This window comes from Triticum dicoccoides, chromosome 4A (genome assembly GCF_002162155.2).
Source record: "Triticum dicoccoides isolate Atlit2015 ecotype Zavitan chromosome 4A, WEW_v2.0, whole genome shotgun sequence".
NCBI classification, from domain to species: Eukaryota; Viridiplantae; Streptophyta; class Magnoliopsida; order Poales; family Poaceae; genus Triticum; species Triticum dicoccoides.
Genome location: NC_041386.1, coordinates 595,070,434 through 595,090,326, shown reverse-complemented (window position 1 = coordinate 595,090,326; position 19,893 = coordinate 595,070,434). Strand labels below are relative to the sequence as shown.

Sequence of the window (19,893 nt, the reverse complement as noted above, 5' to 3'; positions counted from 1 at the left end):
GGCCGTGTGCTAGCGCGTGGAGAGGAGCAGGACGGTCCTCGAACCGAACCCTTGTTTATTTCCGCCCGCGTATGCGCGTCGCGGGCGCATAAACAAAGGGGACCGAAAGCATGTGTGCAGGGCAGTACAACAGGAGCAAAGCACCAAATTGTGCCTGCCCCCTCCTCCCGGATACGTGTATGCCATAAACTGGCACAGTACCAACATCAAGAAGGGAGAATCATGCCTGATTAATTTCATTTAAGGGAACAAAACTAACATGCTGCTAGATTCGGCGGCCTCGCAAGTTTAATTTAGAAGCAACGGAATCGGGCAACTGTGTTCATGTCTTGGATTAGATTTTGTCTGTCGGCGCCGGCAAATCCATCCCAGGGACGGACGGAGGCATGACGAGGCAAGCCAATTATCAAAACAAGCCGGGTGAAACGGCCGCCGTGCTTTCGTGAGACGACGACATCCTGGGATCCGTCGTCCACAGATGATCGATCGATGGCCACACAAAACCAAACGTGGTCCGAGATCGAGCGAGCTCACTCGGCGATCGCAACGTCGAGCTAACTCCGGCCGAGCAATCAATCCAGATCCATACGTACGTACATGTATTCATCTCTCGGTACGTACCGTGGAGGGAAAATCATCTTTGATGCCAACCAAAACAATCAACAATTACACCCACTAGCTAATCCATCGGTAATCCACACCTAATGGCTGATCGCTAGCGCTAATACTACCACTGTACAAGCATCTGATGATCCATGCATGTGTCCCCCTCCACTGTACAAGCCTACGTACATCGCCGCACAGTGCCGCCATTGACGGGAGCAGAGCAGCTTGTGTCTGCTGCAGTCGCGCGATGGCTACCCGAACCAGAGGCCGAGGCTGTCGAGGACGCGGACGCCGAAGAAGGTGAGGTAGATGACGATAAGGCCCACCCCGTACACCCGGTCCAGCCGCATGCCCCTCGCCGGCACCACCACCGCCGCCCACGCCAGCCCCGCGCACAGGAACCCCACCGTCTCGTACACGGCGGAGTCGGCCGGCAGCGTGAACGGCGCCGGGTACTGCGCGCCGGCCGCCAGCGTGAGGGATAGCCCCAGCCCCACCACCGTGTTGAACAGCGGCCCGGCGTAGCAGGCGGAGACCGCCGTCTGCGCGCCGCCCGGGCCGCCGTGCGTCGCCATCGCCACGTTGGAGACCAGGTCGCCGAGTGAATCCCCCCACGCCAGCACCGTCACGCCCAGCACGCTCGCCTTCACGCCCACCATGTACCCGATCGCCACCAGCAGGGCCACCAGCTCGCGCGCCAGGGTGTATGCCCAGAGCACGCTCATCAGGAACCCTGCGGCAAGCCATGGCACGCGGCGCCGTCGCCCGCGGGGAGGGGATGCGGCGTCCGTGGTCGCCGCGGCGAGGGCGGCCAACAGGAGGCCGAGGACGGCGCCTGCGAGGAGGATCGCGTGGCCGTCGCTGGTGTGGTGGTGGTGCGAGGATGTTGCCGCCGGGCTGTGCGAGGTCCAGGTCGTGGCGAGGAGGACCGGCGCCAGCGCGGCGGAGGCCACGGCGCAGGGCCGGGACCAGCGGTGCGCGGCGATGTCCGGGATGGTGAGCCGCCGCGGGAGGTACAGCGGCATGCGGAGCGCGCACACGAGGTAATGCAGGCAGGCTGTTGCCGTCGTGGAGGCTGGCGCGGTCTTGGACGAGTAGGACGGCAGCGGAGGTACGTCGTCGTCGTCGTCGTCCTCTAGGAGGAGCGGCGCCGCGAGGTCGGCGTGCGGCAGCTTGCCCGGCTCGGCGCAGCACTGGGAGGTCCAGACGAGGACGACGTATGCGACGTAGATGGAGACGAATGACGCGGCCACCCAGACGGTGATCGTGCCGCTCACGAGCACGGCCACGAGGTAGCAGAGCGCGAAGAAGAGGAAGCAGAGGTCGCGCAGGAACCCGCGCAGCTCCACGACGGCCCCTCCCCGTGACCCCGCGGCGGCGAGCGCGACGACGCCGGCGACGACGGTGGACACGAAGAGGGCGCCGCCGAGGGCGCTGTTGAGGCCGACCCCGCCGCCGTCCCCGCCGTCGCCGGCCGCGAAGGAGACGACGCTGGCGAAGACGTCGGGCGCGCCGTTGCCGAGCGAGAGCAGCGTGACGCCGGCGACGGCGGGGGGCAGGCGCAGCGCGGCGGAGAGGCCCTCCAGCGACGCGCAGAAGTACTCGGACGCGGTGTCGCCGAGCAGGTAGAAGAGGACCACGAGCCAGAGCAGGAACGCCGCGTAGCCCGCCGCCGGGTGCCCCGCACCGGCGAATCCGCAGTAGAAGAGGCGGAGGTAGTCGACGTACCCCGCCGGCGCGCAGGGGGTGTGCGACAGGAGGTAGGCGCACCGGGCCTCCGCGCCGTGCAGCGCCTGCAGCTTCTGGCAGTCCCCCCGCGGCCTGGCGGCAAAGAACGGGGAGGAGAGGGCCGCCCGGTGCACGACGTGACGGAGGCTGGGGGCGGCGTGGTGGCGGGCGGAGGGGGAGAGGGTTGGGACGAGGAGGAGGAGGGGGAGGAGGAGGAGGAAGCAGGCGGTGGGGACGGCGGCATTGCGAGTGCGCCGGCCGCGCGGGGGCTCCATAAAAGAAGGGGGACGGGGGCTAAATCGGGCGGCGGGGAGGGAGGCGCGCTAGGAGGGCATGGCGGTGGCGGGCAGAGGCTGAGGCTGAGCGGGCGGCCGGGAGGGATCTGCGGCCGGAGGTGTCGGGGAATGCTCGGCCGGAGTGGAGGAGTGGAGAGGATTTGTGATGGGTCGGGTCCTTGCGAGTTAAGTAAGTGTGCGTGCGACGGTGCGAACGGGCGCTCGAGTGGGAACGTGGGCTCTGCGCGTCTACTACGTGGAGGCCACCGCTGCTCTTCTGCTCCTTCTTCTGCTGCTCCGGGACTCTGTGGACGCCGTGCTACGTGCCGCCCTGTGATGTGTCCGTGTCTCCGGATGGACGGTGCGATCGGTGGACACGCCTCAACTGTGGCAATGTTGGGGATACGCCGGCTCGCGCGCCCGAGGCTAAAGTCCGGCTATTTAAGCCGCACGGCCTCCCCTAGCCCTAGTCACATCTTCTTCATCCTCCTTTGCGCCTCCGGTCTGAGCCCATCCATATCTCTTCGTCTCTGTCTCCCTCTTTCCTCGCCGCCTGTCTTCGTCATGGCCCAGTAGAACAAAATCATGTATACTATGTTAACGTTGGAGCACCACTTTCCAGATGTAGAAGGAGATCGGGGCAAGGCGCGCCGCTCGTGTCGGAGCCGGCCTCCCTCCAAACTCGCCGGAGAAGGAGGAGGAGCAAGAGGAAGAGGAGGGGTCCATGGAGGGGGCAGGTCCGGAGCAGGAAGACGCGACGGAGCCGGAGCTGGTTGCGGGCTTCACCATGTCGGAGTTCGCGCTCGCCCAAGCGGCGGAGATGGTGGAGTAGACCACCATCCTGAAATCCATCCAAGATGAGGCGTACGTGGAATCCAACCGGCGTTTCATCCAGCAAGAACATGCAGAGGCCGATGCGCTTTTCGACGAGTTGGATGCATAGGAGGAGACGGAGGCCGACGCGGAGCCGAAGTTGCATCTGTTGCCCATGTACCCGGAGCTAAGATAGTGGATATCTCCGAGGTGGTGTAGGTTTAGTTGATCTACGTGTTGGAAATATGCCCTAGAGGCAATAATAAAAGCATTATTATTATATTTTCTTGTTCATGATAATTGTCTTTATTCATGCTATAATTGTGTTATCCGGAAATCGTAATACATGTGTGAATAACAGACATCAACATGTCCCTAGTAAGCCTCTAGTTGACTAGCTCGTTGATCAACAGATAGTCATGGTTTCCTGACTATGGACACTGGATGTCATTGATAACGAGATCACATCATTGGGAGAATGATGTGATGGACAAGACCCAATCCTGAACATAGCACAAGATCGTATAGTTCGTTTGCTAGAGTTTTCCAATGTCAAGTATCTTTTCCTTAGACCATGAGATCGTGTAACTCCCGGATACCGTAGGAGTGCTTTGGGTATGCCAAACGTCACAACGTAACTGGGTGACTATAAAGGTAGACTACGGGTATCTCCGAAAGTGTCTGTTGGGTGACATGGATCAAGACTGGGATTTGTCACTCCGTATGACGGAGAGGTATCACTGGGCCCACTCGGTAATGCATCATCATAATGAGCTCAGAGTGACCAAGTGTCTGGTCACGGGATCATGCATTACGGTACGAGTAAAGTGACTTGCCGGTAACGAGATTGAACGAGGTATTGGGATACCGACGATCGAATCTCGGGCAAGTAACATATCGATAGACAAAGGGAATAGCTACGGGGTTGATAGAATCCTCGACATCGTGGTTCATCCGATGAGATCATCGTGGAGCATGTGGGAGCCAACATGGGTATCCAGATCCCGCTGTTGGTTATTGACCGGAGAGTCGTCTCGGTCATGTCTGCTTGTCTTCCGAACCCGTAGGGTCTACACACTTAAGGTTCAGTTACGCTAGGGATGTAGGGATATGTATATGCAGTAACCCGAATGTTGTTCGGAGTCCCGGATGAGATCCCAGACGTCACGAGGAGTTCCGGAATGGTCCGGAGGTAAAGATTTATATATGGGAAGTCCTGTTTCGGGCATCGGGACAAGTTTCGGGGTTATCGATATTGTACCGGGACCACCGGAAGGGTCCCGGGGGTCCACCGGGTGGGTCCACCTGTCCCGGGGGGCCACATGGGCTGTAGGGGGTGCGCCTTGGCCTAATGGGCCAAGGGCACCAGCCCCACATAGGCCCATGCGCCTAGGGTTTGAAGGGGGAAGAGTCCTAGGAGGGGAAGGCACCTCCTAGGTGCCTTGGGGGGGAGGGAAACCCCCCTTGGCCGCCGCACCCCCTAGGAGATTGGATCTCCTAGGGCCGGCCACCCCCCCTTGGCCCTCCTATATATAGTGGGGGAGAGGAGGGACTTCATACCTGAACGCCTTGGCCTTTGGTTGCCTCCTTCTCCCTCCCCAACACCTCCTCCACCTCCATAGTGCTTAGCGAAGCTCTGCCGGAGTACTGCAGCTCCATCAACACCACGCCGTCGTGCTGCTGCTGGTGCCATCTCCCTCAACCTCTCCTCCCTCCCTTGCTGGATCAAGAAGGAGGAGACGTGGCTGTTCCGTACGTGTGTTGAACGCGGAGGTGCCGTCCGTTCGGCGCTGGTCATCGGTGATTTGGATCACGTCGAGTACGACTACATCATCACCGTTCTTCTGAACGCTTCCGCTCGCGATCTATAAAGGTATGTAGATGCATCTAATCACTCGTTGCTAGATGAACTCCTAGATGATCTTGGTGAAACGAATAGGAAAATTTTTGTTTTCTGCAACGTTCCCCAACAGTGGCATCATGAGCTAGGTCTATGCGTAGTTCTTCTTGCGCGAGTAGAACACAATTTGTTGTGGGCGTAGATTTGTCAACTTTCTTGCCGTTACTAGTCCTTTCTTGCTTCAGCGGTATTGTGGGATGAAGCGGCCCGGACCAACCTTACACGTACGCTTACGTGAGACCGGTTCCACCGACTAACATGCACTAGTTGCATAAGGTGGCTGGCGGGTGTCTGTCTCTCCTACTTTAGTTGGAGCGGAATCGATGAACAGGGTCCTTATGAAGGGTAAATAGAAGTTGACAAATCACGTTGTGGCTTTAACGTAGGTAAGAAGACGTTCTTGCTAGAACCCTAATTCAGCCACGTAAAAACTTGCAACAACAATTAGAGGACGTCTAACTTGTTTTTGCAGCAAGTGGTTTGTGATATGATATGGCCAAAGTTGTGATGAATGATGAATGATCTATATGTGATGTATGAGATGTTCATGCTATTGTAATAGGATTCACGACTTGCATGTCGATGAGTATGACAACCGGCAGGAGCCATAGGAGTTGTCATTATTCTTTTAATGACCTGCGTGTCATCGAGAAACGCCATGTAAATTACTTTACTTTATTGCTAAACGCGTTAGCCATAGTAGTAGAAGTAATAGTTGGCGAGCAACTTCATGGAGACACGATGATGGAGATCATGATGATGGAGATCATGGTGTCAAGCCGGTGACAAGATGATCATGGAGCCCCAAGATGGAGATCAAAGGAGCTATGTGATATTGGCCATATCATGTCACATTTATTATTTGATTGCATGTGATGTTTATCATGTTTTGCATCTTGTTTACTTAGAACGACGGTAGTAAATAAGATGATCCCTCACAATAAATTCAAGAAGTGTTCCCCCTAACTGTGCACCGTTGCGACAGTTCGCTGTTTCAAAACACCACGTGATGATCGGGTGTTTTATTCAGACGTTCACATACAACGGGTGTAAGACAGATTTACACATGCAAACACTTAGGTTGACTTGACGAGCCTAGCATGTACAGACATGGCCTCGGAACACAGAAGACCGAAAGGTCGAGCATGAGTCGTATAGAAGATACGATCAACATGAAGATGTTCATCGATGTTGACTAGTCCGTCTCACGTGATGATCGGACACGGTCTAGTTTAACTCGGATCATGTAATACTTAGATGACTAGAGGGATGTCTAATCTAAGTGGGAGTTCACTAAAAATTTGATTAGTTAAACTTAATTATCATGAACTTAGTCTAAAATCTTTGCAATATGTCTTGTAGATCAAATGGCCAACGTAGTCCTCAACTTCAACGCGTTCCTAGAGAAAACTAAGCTGAAAGACGATGGCAGCAACTATACGGACTGGGTCCGGAACCTGAGGATCATCCTCATAGCTGCTAAGAAAGATTATGTCCTACAAGCACCGCTTGGTGACGCACCCGTTCTCCCTGCAGAACAAGATGTTATGAACGCTTGGCAGGCACGTTTCGATGACTACTCCCTCGTTCAGTGCGGCATGCTTTACAGCCTAGAGCCGGGGCTCCAAAAGTGTTTTGAGAGACATGGAGCATATGAGATGTTCGAAGAGCTGAAAATGGTTTTCCAAGCTCATGCCCGGGTCGAGAGATATGAAGTCTCCGACAAATTCTTCAGCTGTAAGATGGAGGAAAACAGTTCTGTCAGTGAGCACATACTCACTATGTCTGGGTTGCATAACCGCTTGACTCAGCTGGGAGTTAATCTCCCGGATGATGCGGTCATTGACAGAATCCTCCAGTCGCTTCCACCAAGCTACAAGAGCTTTGTGATGAACTTCAATATGCAGGGGATGGAAAAGACCATTCCTGGAGTATTTGCTATGCTGAAATCAGCAGAGGTAGAAGTCAGGAAGGAACATCAAGTGTTGATGGTCAATAAAACCACTAAGTTCAAGAAAGGCAAGGGTAAAAAGAACTTCAAGAAGGACGGCAAGGAGGTTGCCGCGCCTGGCAAGCAAGCTGCCGGGAAGAAGCCAAAGAATGGACCCAAGCCCGAGACTGAGTGCTTTTATTGCAAGGGAAGCGGTCACTGGAAGCGGAACTGCCCTAAGTACTTAGCGGATAAGAAGGCCGGCAAAACAAAAGGTATATGTGATATACATGTAATTGATGTGTACCTTACTAGTGCCCGTAGTAGCTCCTGGGTATTTGATACCGGTGCAGTTGCTCACATTTGTAACTCAAAGCAGGGGCTGCAGAATAAGCGGAAACTGGCAAAGGACGAGGTGACGATGCGCGTCGGGAATGGTTCCAAGGTCAATGTGATCGCCGTCGGCACGCTACCTCTGCATCTCCCTTCGGGATTAGTTTTAAACCTTAATAATTGTTATTTAGTGCCAGCTTTGAGCATGAACATTGTATCGGGATCTCGTTTAATTCGAGATGGCTACTCTTTTAAATCTGAGAATAATGGTTGTTCCATTTTTATGAGAGATATGTTTTATGGTCATGCTCCTATGATGAATGGTTTATTCTTTATGAATCTCGAACGTGATGCTACACATGTTCATAATGTGAGTACCAAAAGAAGTAAGGTTGATAATGATAGTCCCACATACTTGTGGCACTGCCGCCTTGGTCACATAGGTGTCAAACGCATGAAGAAGCTCCATGCTGATGGACTTTTAGAGTCTCTTGATTATGAATCATTTGACACGTGCGAACCATGCCTTATGGGTAAAATGACCAAGACTCCGTTCTCGGGAACAATGGAGCGAGCAACCGACTTATTAGAAATCATACATACTGATGTGTGCGGTCCGATGAGTGTTGAGGCTCGCGGTGGCTATCGTTATGTTCTCACTCTCACTGATGATTTAAGTAGGTATGGGTATATCTACTTAATGAAACACAAGTCTGAAACCTTTGAAAAGTTCAAGGAATTTCAGAGTGAGGTTGAAAATCAACTGACAGGAAAATCAAGTTTCTACGATCAGATCGTGGAGGAGAATACTTGAGTCACGAGTTTGGGGCACACTTAAGAAAATGTGGAATAGTTTCACAACTCACGCCGCCTGGAACACCTCAGCGTAATGGTGTGTCCGAACGTCGTAATCGCACTCTGTTAGATATGGTGCGATCTATGATGTCTCTTACGGATTTACCACTTTCTTTTTGGGGCTATGCTTTAGAGACTGCCGCATTCACTTTAAATAGGGCTCCGTCGAAATCCGTTGAGACGACACCGTATGAATTATGGTTTGGGAAGAAACCTAAGCTGTCGTTTCTAAAAGTTTGGGATGCGATGCTTATGTCAAGAAACTTCAACCTGAAAAGCTCGAACCCAAGTCGGAAAAATGCGTCTTCATAGGATACCCAAAAGAAACTATTGGGTACACCTTCTACCTCAGATCCGAAGGCAAGATCTTTGTTGCCAAGAATGGGTCCTTTCTGGAGAAAGAGTTTCTCTCGAAAGAAGTAAGTGGGAGGAAAGTAGAGCTTGATGAAGTATTACCTCTTGAACCGGAAAAAGGCGCAACTCAAGAAAATGTTCCTGAGGTGCCTGCACCGACTAGAGAGGAAGTGAATGAAAATGATCAAGATACTTCTGATCAAGCCCCTACTGAAATTCGAAGGTCCACAAGGACACGTTCCGCACCAGAGTGGTACGGCAACCCTGTCTTGGAAATCATGCTGTTAGACAATGGTGAACCTTCGAACTATGAAGAAGCGATGGCGGGCCCGGATTCCGACAAATGGCTGGAAGCCATGAAATCCGAGATAGGATCCATGTATGAAAACAAAGTATGGACTTTGACTGACTTGCCCGTTGAGCGGCGAGCCATAGAAAATAAGTGGATCTTTAAGAGGAAGACAGACGCGGATGGTAATGTGACCATCTATAAAGCTCGGCTTGTCGCTAAGGGTTATCGACAAGTTCAAGGGGTTGACTACGATGAGACTTTCTCACCGGTAGCGAAGCTGAAGTCCGTCCGAATCATGTTGGCAATTGCCGCATTCTATGATTACGAAATATGGCAAATGGACGTCAAAACGGCATTCCTTAATGGTTTCCTTAAGGAAGAATTGTATATGATGCAGCCGGAAGGTTTTGTCGATCCTAAGAATGCTGACAAAGTGTGCAAGCTCCAACGCTCGATTTATGGGCTGCTGCAAGCATCTCGGAGTTGGAACATTCGCTTTGATAAGATGATCAAAGCGTTTGGGTTTACACAGACTTATGGAGAAGCCTGCGTTTACAAGAAAGTGAGTGGGAGCTCTGTAGCATTTCTCATATTATATGTAGATGACATACTTTTGATGGGAAATGATATAGAACTCTTGGACAGCATCAAGGCCTACTTGAATAAAAGTTTTTCAATGAAGGACCTTGGAGAAGCTGCTTATATATTAGGCATCAAAATCTATAGAGATAGATCGAGACGCCTCATAGGTCTTTCACAAAGCACATACCTTGATAAGATATTGAAGAAGTTCAATATGGATCAATCCAAGAAGGGGTTCTTGCCTGTGTTGCAAGGTATGAAATTGAGCTCAGCTCAATGTCCGACCACGGCAGAAGATATAGAAGAGATGAGCGTCATCCCCTATGCCTCAGCCATAGGTTCTATTATGTATGCCATGCTGTGTACCAGACCTGATGTAAACCTTGTCGTAAGTTTGGTAGGAAGGTACCAAAGTAATCCCGGCAAGGAACACTGGACAGCGGTCAAGAATATCCTGAAGTACCTGAAAAGGACTAAGGAAATGTTTCTCGTTTATGGAGGTGACGAAGAGCTCGTCGTAAAGGGTTACGTCGACGCTAGCTTCGACACAGATCTGGATGACTCTAAGTCACAAACCGGATACGTGTATATTTTGAATGGTGGGGCAGTAAGCTGGTGTAGTTGCAAGCAAAGCGTCGTGGCGGGATCTACATGTGAAGCGGAGTACATGGCAGCCTCGGAGGCAGCACATGAAGCAATATGGGTGAAGGAGTTCATCACCGACCTAGGAGTCATACCCAATGCGTCGGGGCCGATCAAGCTCTTCTGTGACACACTGGAGCTATTGCACTTGCCAAGGAGCCCAGGTTTCACAAGAAGACAAGGCACATCAAGCGTCGCTTCAACTCCATTCGTGAAAATGTTCAAGATGGAGACATAGAGATTTGTAAAGTACATACGGACCTGAATGTAGCAGATCCGTTGACTAAACCTCTTCCTAGAGCAAAACATGATCAACACCAGAATTCCATGGGTGTTCGATTCATCACAATGTAACTAGATTATTGACTCTAGTGCAAGTGGGAGACTGTTGGAAATATGCCCTAGAGGCAATAATAAAAGCATTATTATTATATTTCCTTGTTCATGATAATTGTCTTTATTCATGCTATAATTGTGTTATCCGGAAATCGTAATACATGTGTGAATAACAGACATCAACATGTCCCTAGTAAGCCTCTAGTTGACTAGCTCGTTGATCAACAGATAGTCATGGTTTCCTGACTATGGACACTGGATGTCATTGATAACGAGATCACATCATTGGGAGAATGATGTGATGGACAAGACCCAATCCTGAACATAGCACAAGATCGTATAGTTCGTTTGCTAGAGTTTTCCAATGTCAAGTATCTTTTCCTTAGACCATGAGATCGTGTAACTCCCGGATACCGTAGGAGTGCTTTGGGTATGCCAAACGTCACAACGTAATGGGTGACTATAAAGGTAGACTACGGGTATCTCCGAAAGTGTCTGTTGGGTGACATGGATCAAGACTGGGATTTGTCACTCCGTATGACGGAGAGGTATCACTGGGCCCACTCGGTAATGCATCATCATAATGAGCTCAGAGTGACCAAGTGTCTGGTCACGGGATCATGCATTACGGTACGAGTAAAGTGACTTGCCGGTAACGAGATTGAACGAGGTATTGGGATACCGACGATCGAATCTCGGGCAAGTAACATATCGATAGACAAAGGGAATAGCTACGGGGTTGATAGAATCCTCGACATCGTGGTTCATCCGATGAGATCATCGTGGAGCATGTGGGAGTCAACATGGGTATCCAGATCCCGCTGTTGGTTATTGACCGGAGAGTCGTCTCGGTCATGTCTGCTTGTCTCCCGAACCCGTAGGGTCTACACACTTAAGGTTCAGTTATGCTAGGGATGTAGGGATATGTATATGCAGTAACCCGAATGTTGTTCGGAGTCCCGGATGAGATCCCGGACGTCACGAGGAGTTCCGGAATGGTCCGGAGGTAAAGATTTATATATGGGAAGTCCTGTTTCGGGCATCGGGACAAGTTTCGGGGTTATCGGTATTGTACCGGGACCACCGGAAGGGTCCCGGGGGTCCACCGGGTGGGTCCACCTGTCCCGGGGGGCCACATGGGCTGTAGGGGGTGCGCCTTGGCCTAATGGGCCAAGGGCACCAGCCCCACATAGGCCCATGCGCCTAGGGTTTGAAGGGGGAAGAGTCCTAGGAGGGGAAGGCACCTCCTAGGTGCCTTGGGGGGGAGGGAAACCCCCCTTGGCCGCCGCACCCCCTAGGAGATTGGATCTCCTAGGGCCGGCCACCCCCCCTTGGCCCTCCTATATATAGTGGGGGAGAGGAGGGACTTCATACCTGAACGCCTTGGCCTTTGGTTGCCTCCTTCTCCCTCCCCAACACCTCCTCCACCTCTATAGTGCTTAGCGAAGCTCTGCCGGAGTACTGCAGCTCCATCAACACCACGCCGTCGTGCTGCTGCTGGTGCCATCTCCCTCAACCTCTCCTCCCTCCCTTGCTGGATCAAGAAGGAGGAGACGTGGCTGTTCCGTACGTGTGTTGAACGCAGAGGTGCCGTCCGTTCGGCGCTGGTCATCGGTGATTTGGATCACGTCGAGTACGACTACATCATCACCGTTCTTCTGAACGCTTCCGCTCGCGATCTACAAAGGTATGTAGATGCATCTAATCACTCTTTGCTAGATGAACTCCTAGATGATCTTGGTGAAACGAATAGGAAATTTTTTGTTTTCTGCAACGTTCCCCAACACTACGTAGTAAGCAGATGTTTCTTTTGCATGTTTTGTATGGTCTTGAGGGTTGAACTATGAGGTATTTAGATGTAGAGAAGGAAATTTGTGGGCCGACCAGTCATTGCAAGCACGTCTGGACGCGTCCGTGAGTGTTTGATGGGCCGGATTTGGTGTATCCGGTTGTAGATGCTCTTAAGCTATTACGGATAACAGATTGATATCAACCAACTGGCCGGAATGTGCCTTGAGCGCGAAACCACCCTCACCGCTCCTTGCACCAGCTCAGCTCTTCGTCTCCAGCTGATCCGAATTAGCTCTCCTCTTCGCCGCTCCAGCAACACGAGACATCACCGTAGCAGTACAGACTTGATGTCCGCACACAGGATCTTTCATTGATGGATTAAGTCACTCACTCTTCTCAGAAGAATTCGGGTGTTTGTCCACACCGCACCCTGAAAGCAAAGATAATTACGCATAGTCCATAAGGTCCAAATGGTAGCAACAAACGCAAATGTTAACCACAGAGTTTTTGTGACAGAAACACCACAAAGTAGATAATTCAGACATATCACACGGAAACACGAAGCTAAAAGCATCTGCTACATCTTTCCAAACCTCTTCGGGTACAATGCAATCAAAAAACATACATTGAACAGACTCATCCTCTTCACAAAAAGGACAAGTCGGATCGTCCACTTGTCGCCGTTTACTAAAGTTATCACTGGTTCGGATCATGTTGTTAAAAGCTAACCAGACAAACACTAAATATCTATGGGAAACAAAAAATTTCATAAGTTTTTCCAGGTAGGGGTACAAACCCTACCCCATTTGATCATTTTATAAAAGGAACTGGCCGAATAGGTGCTAGAAGGCCCCAGAACCCAAATGGGTCAATCATCATCACAATTAGGGACGTAAACTGGAATAATATCAAGCAGCTCCTTCCATTTAGTTAAATGCGTCTCATGCACACATCGTATGAACTTCAGTTTTAGTGTACAAACATTCCAAATCTATGCAACAGTGCAGTTTTGCTGCTAACATATCGTAAACATCCCCGAATTGTGTTTCCAGCGTAGTATCCCTAGAGGCCATTTATAGAGGGGCGGGCTCCCACAAAAGGTCAAGTGATCCCTTTCCAGAAAGCTGGGCCCACATTAGTGTTAGACCAAAGAAGGTTGGGCTTACTTGTGTTATACCTATGATTGACCAGAGAAATCCAATTTTTGTGTCCACCTACAAAACATCTTTTAGACCAAGAGGCCAACAAAGCCAAATTAAAATCCCTGAGGTTAAGCACCACCAAGCCCCCAAAATTCTTTTCTCAGAAACAAACTCCCAATTAGCAAGGTGGTATTTGTCATTATCCCCAAGTCCCCCCCCCCTCCCCCCTCCCCCAAGAAATGAGACAGGAGCTTTACTTTTGCTCTACTGCACGCAGGTCTTACAAGGCTTTTCCCTAAAAAAAGCGTGAGGACAGGGCTCTTGTTGATTTGTGCAACTATCTAAAGGTGTAATTCCGATCCCTATAAAACAAAAAATGAAAAAAAATCGGCCATAAACATCGCTTATTTGTGCACAGAAAAGAAAAGCATTGCTTAGTTTGCTACCTACTTGCATATTGTCCCGATGGAATACATTCATGGCATTTCGAGAAGATAATACAAAATCAGTGCTCCAGAATGCTTTTGAAATTGGCCTTCTCGAAACATTGATTCTGTTTCCTTTTTCCAGAGCACCATGAAACTTCAAATGTTGACGAAAATCTAAACAATGTTTAGCACAAAAAACAGTCTTTCTAACACATTTATTATTATTATTATGTTGTTGTTGTTAATAGGGGCACATAGCACCAGGAAGTCCACGTCCTCTTTCAGACCGTTTTGTCAAGGAAAAAAAGGAAGATTTCCCCTCTTTAGCTAATGGTTGTTCGGGTTTGAACGATGAGTCAACCAACGTATGAGCGTATAGGGATGGCAATGGATAGGGTATGGGCGGGTACAACCTCCTTCTACCCAAACCCATACCCACACAAAATTTCTATACCCACCCATTTCAATACCCATGGGCATAAATTGGAACCCATGCCCATACCCATCGGGTATCCTATACCCAATGGGTATCCAGTGGATATAATATATAGAATTTAAAATTTTAAAATGTAGAGAAATGGGTTTAAACTTCAAATGATCATGGACGAGTAGTATATCACTAACACATGCTACTATGGTGGGTGGCCTCTTGGAGGCATCAAGGGAGTATGAGCGGCGGTTAGTAGAAACCCGGTACAGTGGGAGGTCATGCTGGGAATGGGGAATCGCTGGATCGAGCGTTGGATAGGAGTCTGGTAGCGAGGAGTCAAGATTTCATCTTTTCAACGAGTCACATAGGATGCATGAGGAGTGGCGAGCAGGTGATTGCGGGCCTATGAGCTATGGCCAATTTAAGGAATTGAGACTTAGGGTGGACCATAGGAGTTGGATGATGACCCCATATGTCATAGGAGTTATTTTCATTTATTAATTGTTTCTGGGTATCAATTGGGTTACTCATGGGCGCAATGTCATACCCATATCCTACTTATATATTTTGTGGGTATGGATACCCATTATCCATGGGTAAATAATCTCTTTAGGTCTTGCCCATACCCGTTGTTTTCGGGTCGGGTACCCGCGGGTACCCATACCCATGGGCAAAACTACCATCCCTATGAGCGTACGTGAAAGGCTAGGGAGCCCTTTTGGTGTTCTTTTTTCTTTTTTGAGTTGGAAACTCTAGAGGCAACTCTGTGAAGGGGAGGAAGAGGGGGAGAGAGAGGGAGGGAGGGGGAGAGAGAGGGAGGGAGGGGGAGAGAAAGAGGTGTTGGTCCAAATTTTTGAACCAAAAGCGCTTAGAAGAGAAGTTTGACAGAAAGCACTCTGGTGAATTATGAGCCAAAGTGGCTACACAACATGACCAAAGTCAATCGTCACATAGCTAATAAGCCGTGAAGAAGCGCACTAGGACTCTGTTGAAGAAGCACTTCACCTGTAAAAAGCAGGAACAACAGAGAATCAAAGAAAAATACAACGGGTTCCATGGGCTACAAAGATGCAAATGGCGTCAAACACCAATTGTCTCCGCTTCATTGTCCAACATATCTTCCATGCTTCAAGAGGCAACCTCTCCAAAGAAATATGATTTTGATACGATGGTTCATATGTTATGAGATAGCTATAAGGTTCGGCTTCGGTAAATACCAAACTATTTCGGTACAGTTTTGCTAAATACCACACTAACCAAAGTGGATGTGAATTTTAGAATGATGCAATCAATTTTTATCCCAAATTCACATCTGGCAAATTGAGTCATCATAAAATAGTCTACTTGCATCTCCTTTGCCATCTCGCCAGGCCGAGCTGTCACTAAAGATCGCTGTCGGCGGCTTCACGAATACCGTAGTTGAGCACCGCCTTACGCAGGTCACTCGAACACGCATCTCCTTTGCCATCTCGCCTTCTCCCTCCGAGCGTCCATGTCGGCCCACCCCCGAACATGATCTCACAGCCGTAGCCGCCGCATGGGCTTTGCCAGGCAGCGGCGAGAGCGAGAGTGGGTGGGAAATACAGCCTTGCCATTATGTCTACTATCAAATTGGTCTGACAAGTTGTTATAAAAAAATGGTTTGACATGTATTGGTTGCGATCTTGGGTGCTTATTTGACCTAACCACCCGTAACGAGGAAAAACTTGTGATTATTATTTTTTTTCGAGAAAAACTTTCAATCTATTCATGAAGTGTCACGGCAGTACACATACTTCCGTTCTGCGATCGCGAGCGCAATTATCTACATCTCCTATCCATGATGGAGTCATAAGAAAGGGATGCGAGCCCACACGTGTTAGGATCTTCCATGGATCAGAACCTTTATGTAGTACCGTCCATGGATAGATCATTTCATCTCTCTCGAGTCTTGGAGTGGACTCAACGCTGAAGAAGTTACTGGCTGCAGTAGGACTTGGTAGCGATGCGCTAACCCTTGGACGTCTGGCGCGCACACACGGCCTGCACTTGTCGCCGATATGATGGTTGGGCGTTCGGCGCCAACCGATGATCCAAACCTGGAGACCAGTGCCGTGTAGCGCCGACGCGCGCGCCCCAACCGGCCACTAGTCGTGCCGCCGGTCCCGACCTAGTCGGCCGATCCTTGGGGCGCACCAGACTCCAGAGATAGATGCCCGTATGTCCATCACACAAGAATAACTTCTAAATTTGTACTAAAGCAAAGATAATTAATTTGGATTGGGTGGCGTACATAATTTCAACTGGGGATTTCAACACTTTAAACCCACTGTACGGATGTATGAAGAAATTGACAAAGCATACAAGATAATACTCCCTCCGTTCCTTTATATAAGGTGTATTTTTTTTTTACAAATTCTCACAATGTAAGATGCATTTCTTCTAATTCATCATAATCCCTTTTTTATCCCTGTAGAAAAGAGGAAAATATCTTTCTCCCGATTGTCTGTACCGCTCTTTATAGCAAAATAAGGAAAATATATTTCTCATGATTGCATGTATCTCTTTCTTCCAAAGCTTAACTGATTTACTTGCCAGTAATCAATACATTTGACAAATGTAATTTTATACTAATGTATGCATAATTTGTTGCTTTGGTCACCGTGCCCAAAAGTATACACCTTAAAGAAACGGAGGGAGTAATATTTTGCATGTTCCGCCATCGGCATCATTGTTACGTTTGTTCATAGCTGAAACAACAATGTTGTTAAGGTGTTTTTTTTTTGCAGAAATACAGCCTTGCGGCGCGGTTGTGATCTTGGGTACTCATTTCACCTAGTCACGGGTGTGTGACTAAGGGCATCTCCAGCCGTTGGCCCCTCAGGGAGCGGCTAAAATCGTCGCCTGGGGGTGAGCCAGCGCAAAAATTGGGCCTAGGGGCGAGTTGATCCCCAGCCGCCGGCCCCAGGGCCGTCCCTAGGCACGTTTTAAAATAAAAAAAGTTCGACCAAGTTCGGCTTAAACACGATAAAATTCGGCCAAACACGATAAATTTCGGCCAAACACGATAAATTTCGGCACATTTCGGCGAAGTTCGCGGATTTTCATTACATAGCACATACACATAAACTAATCTAAAGGAAAAACTGGGTGAAGTCGCCGCCGTCGCCGCCATCATCGTCGTCGGCCTTCTCCTCCTTGACGCGGGCGCCCCTGCTGGACCCCTGCCCGGCGTCGCCATGGCGGACTGGTGGCGACGCATCGTCGTCGTTGTCGTTGCTGTCGCAGATGACGACGACTCCGCCTTCGTCGCGGCCGCGTCGAAGCTCCGCGAAGCGAAGCAGGGCGGCGCGCTGGCGCTCCTTCGCCTTCTCCAGGCGCTCCTTCTCCATCGCTATGGAGTCCCTGCGCGCCAATTCCAGGGCCGCGTCGTCGTCGTCGAGCTCCGTCGTCACCGGCGCGGCCGGCTCCTTCTTCACCGGCGCGAGCCCCGGCTCCGTCTTCACCGGCGCGAGCCCCGGCCCCATCTTTGGCTTGACGAAGCGCGGAGGAGGAGCCGACGAGTAGGCGCGCCGGCCGCCCTCGTTGATGACGATGCCGGCGCTGCGAGTGCGCCGGCCGAGCGGCGTCTCCGCCGCGGGCTCGGCCTTGACGCCGAGCAGGGCCGGAGTGCCGGAGGAGTGCGGTGAAGATCGGGAGGAGGAAGAAGAGGAGGAGGACCCGAACCTCCTTGGCGCCCATGGCCCGGCGCGTCAGTGCGGCGCCGGGGCGGCCGCCCTCGCCGGGTACGCCAACGGCGGGTCGTTGCCGCCCTCGAGGTACGTCAGCACGCCCTTGAGTGTGCGGCCGGGGACGCCCCCCCACTGGTGGCGTCCCTCGCTGTTCTGCCGGCTGCCAACCACCGGCGTGCCGTTGATGGACGCCAAGCGATGTTGCTGGCGGCGCTCGAAATACGCCGCCCAAGCCGCGTGGTTGTCGGCGGCGTACTGGGGGAGGGAGAGTTGGGCGTCGGTGAGGGAGGCGCGCACGACCTCGACTTCCTTGGCGAAGTACTTCGGCTTCGCCACGGCGTCGGGCAACAGGGGAATGGGCACTCCCCCGGCGCTGAGCCTCCACCCTGTCGGCCCGGCGCGCATGTCCGGCGGCGCCGGGATGTTCGCCTGGAACAGGAGCCAGGACTCCTGTTCGCGGAGCGAACGGCGGCCGAAGCCGTTGGCCGCCGCCTCGTCTCCGAGGAAGCGTTCCGCCATGGCGACGGGCTCGGGAGAGGTAGAGATAGAGGAAGGGGCTGGGCGGCGGTGCTCGGGAGAGGTAGGGAGAGGAAGGGCGGTGGCGAGGGGCGGGGCTGGTGTGGGCACAGGCGAGTGCAGGCCACCGGCTATATAGCCGCGCCGCACCCATGTGTACGCGTGCGAGGGAGGGGAGGCGTCGGCGCGCCGTCCCGTGACGCGCCGCCCGTGAGGAATCAATGGCAAGGCTGACCGGCGGCAGCCTTGGCATTGATTCCCCGCGGGAACCGAGGCCGTTGGGGGAAGACGAGGCGCCGTGTCGCTGACGCGGTGGGCCCGCGGCTGTTTCGCGCCAAAACAGTTCGCCCCGGCGCCCCCGGGCGCCCCCCAGCGTGCCGGGTTCGTCCTGAGTCCGCCGGCGCTGTTTTCGGCCCAGGCCGGCGAAAATCGGGCTCCTGAAGGCGCGACTGGGCCTTTTTTTGGCGCCGTTGCGAAAAAATCGCCTGGGAAGGTCTACCTGGGGCGCGGGTGGAGATACCTAATGTACTACACATACTTTCGTTCTGCGATCGCCGGTGCAATTATGTACGTCTCCCTATCGGTAATGGAGTTATAAGAAAGGGTTTCACACAAATAAAAATGTTTTTTTTATAAGAAAGGGAGAGGAGCCCACACGTGCGTAGGACGGACTATGATTTGATGAGAACCTTTTTGGACCTTCCATGGATCAGACCATTTCATCTTTCTCAAGTCGTAACACGTACGCCTTGGAGTGGACTCAACGCTGAAGAAGTTACTGGTCAGCGATGCGCTAACCCTTGGACGTCTGGCACACACACACGGCCTGCACTTGTCGCGGATCTGACGGTTGGGCGTTTGGCACCAACCGAGGATACAGGTTACCTGGAGAGCGGAGAGCCGTGCCTTCCATGTAGCGCCGACGCCGCGGCGCGACGTGCGCGCCCCAACGGATAGGTCCCCCGCCTATCCGTCCGTGCGTGCCGTCGGCCCGTGTCCGTTCCCGCCCGCGTCTCAGTCGCGGCAGGAAGGAATCCGGGCCTGCCGTGGTGCCGCCGGTCCCGACCTAGTCGGCCGAGCCTTGGGATTGGGAGCCGGAGCGCGCCCAGGATAGATACCCGTAGGACCATCCATCCATTCCACCCATCTCCAGGAGAGGAGAGTGGAGGGCACCGTGGCGATGGCGCGACCGCGTCTGCTCGGCGTGGGCTCTGTTTGTCTCGTCTGCAT

The 19,893-nt window shown here is 51.9% G+C and overlaps 1 protein-coding gene across 1 annotated transcript; it reads right to left on the bottom strand.

The window, feature by feature from the left end:
- Positions 1-582: 582 nt before the first annotated feature.
- Positions 583-2,825, bottom strand: LOC119287139 (cation/calcium exchanger 1-like). The gene has a single exon (XM_037566659.1). It carries the CDS (start codon positions 2,607-2,609, stop codon positions 858-860), a length of 1,752 nt encoding a protein of 583 aa, XP_037422556.1. The 5' UTR covers positions 2,610-2,825; the 3' UTR covers positions 583-857.
- Positions 2,826-19,893: the final 17,068 nt, after the last annotated feature.

Coding starts and splice junctions, on each gene's coding strand:
- LOC119287139 (XM_037566659.1), bottom strand. CDS start 2,609: ATGGAGCCCCCGCGCGGCCGGCGCACTCGCAATGCCGCCGTCCCCACC.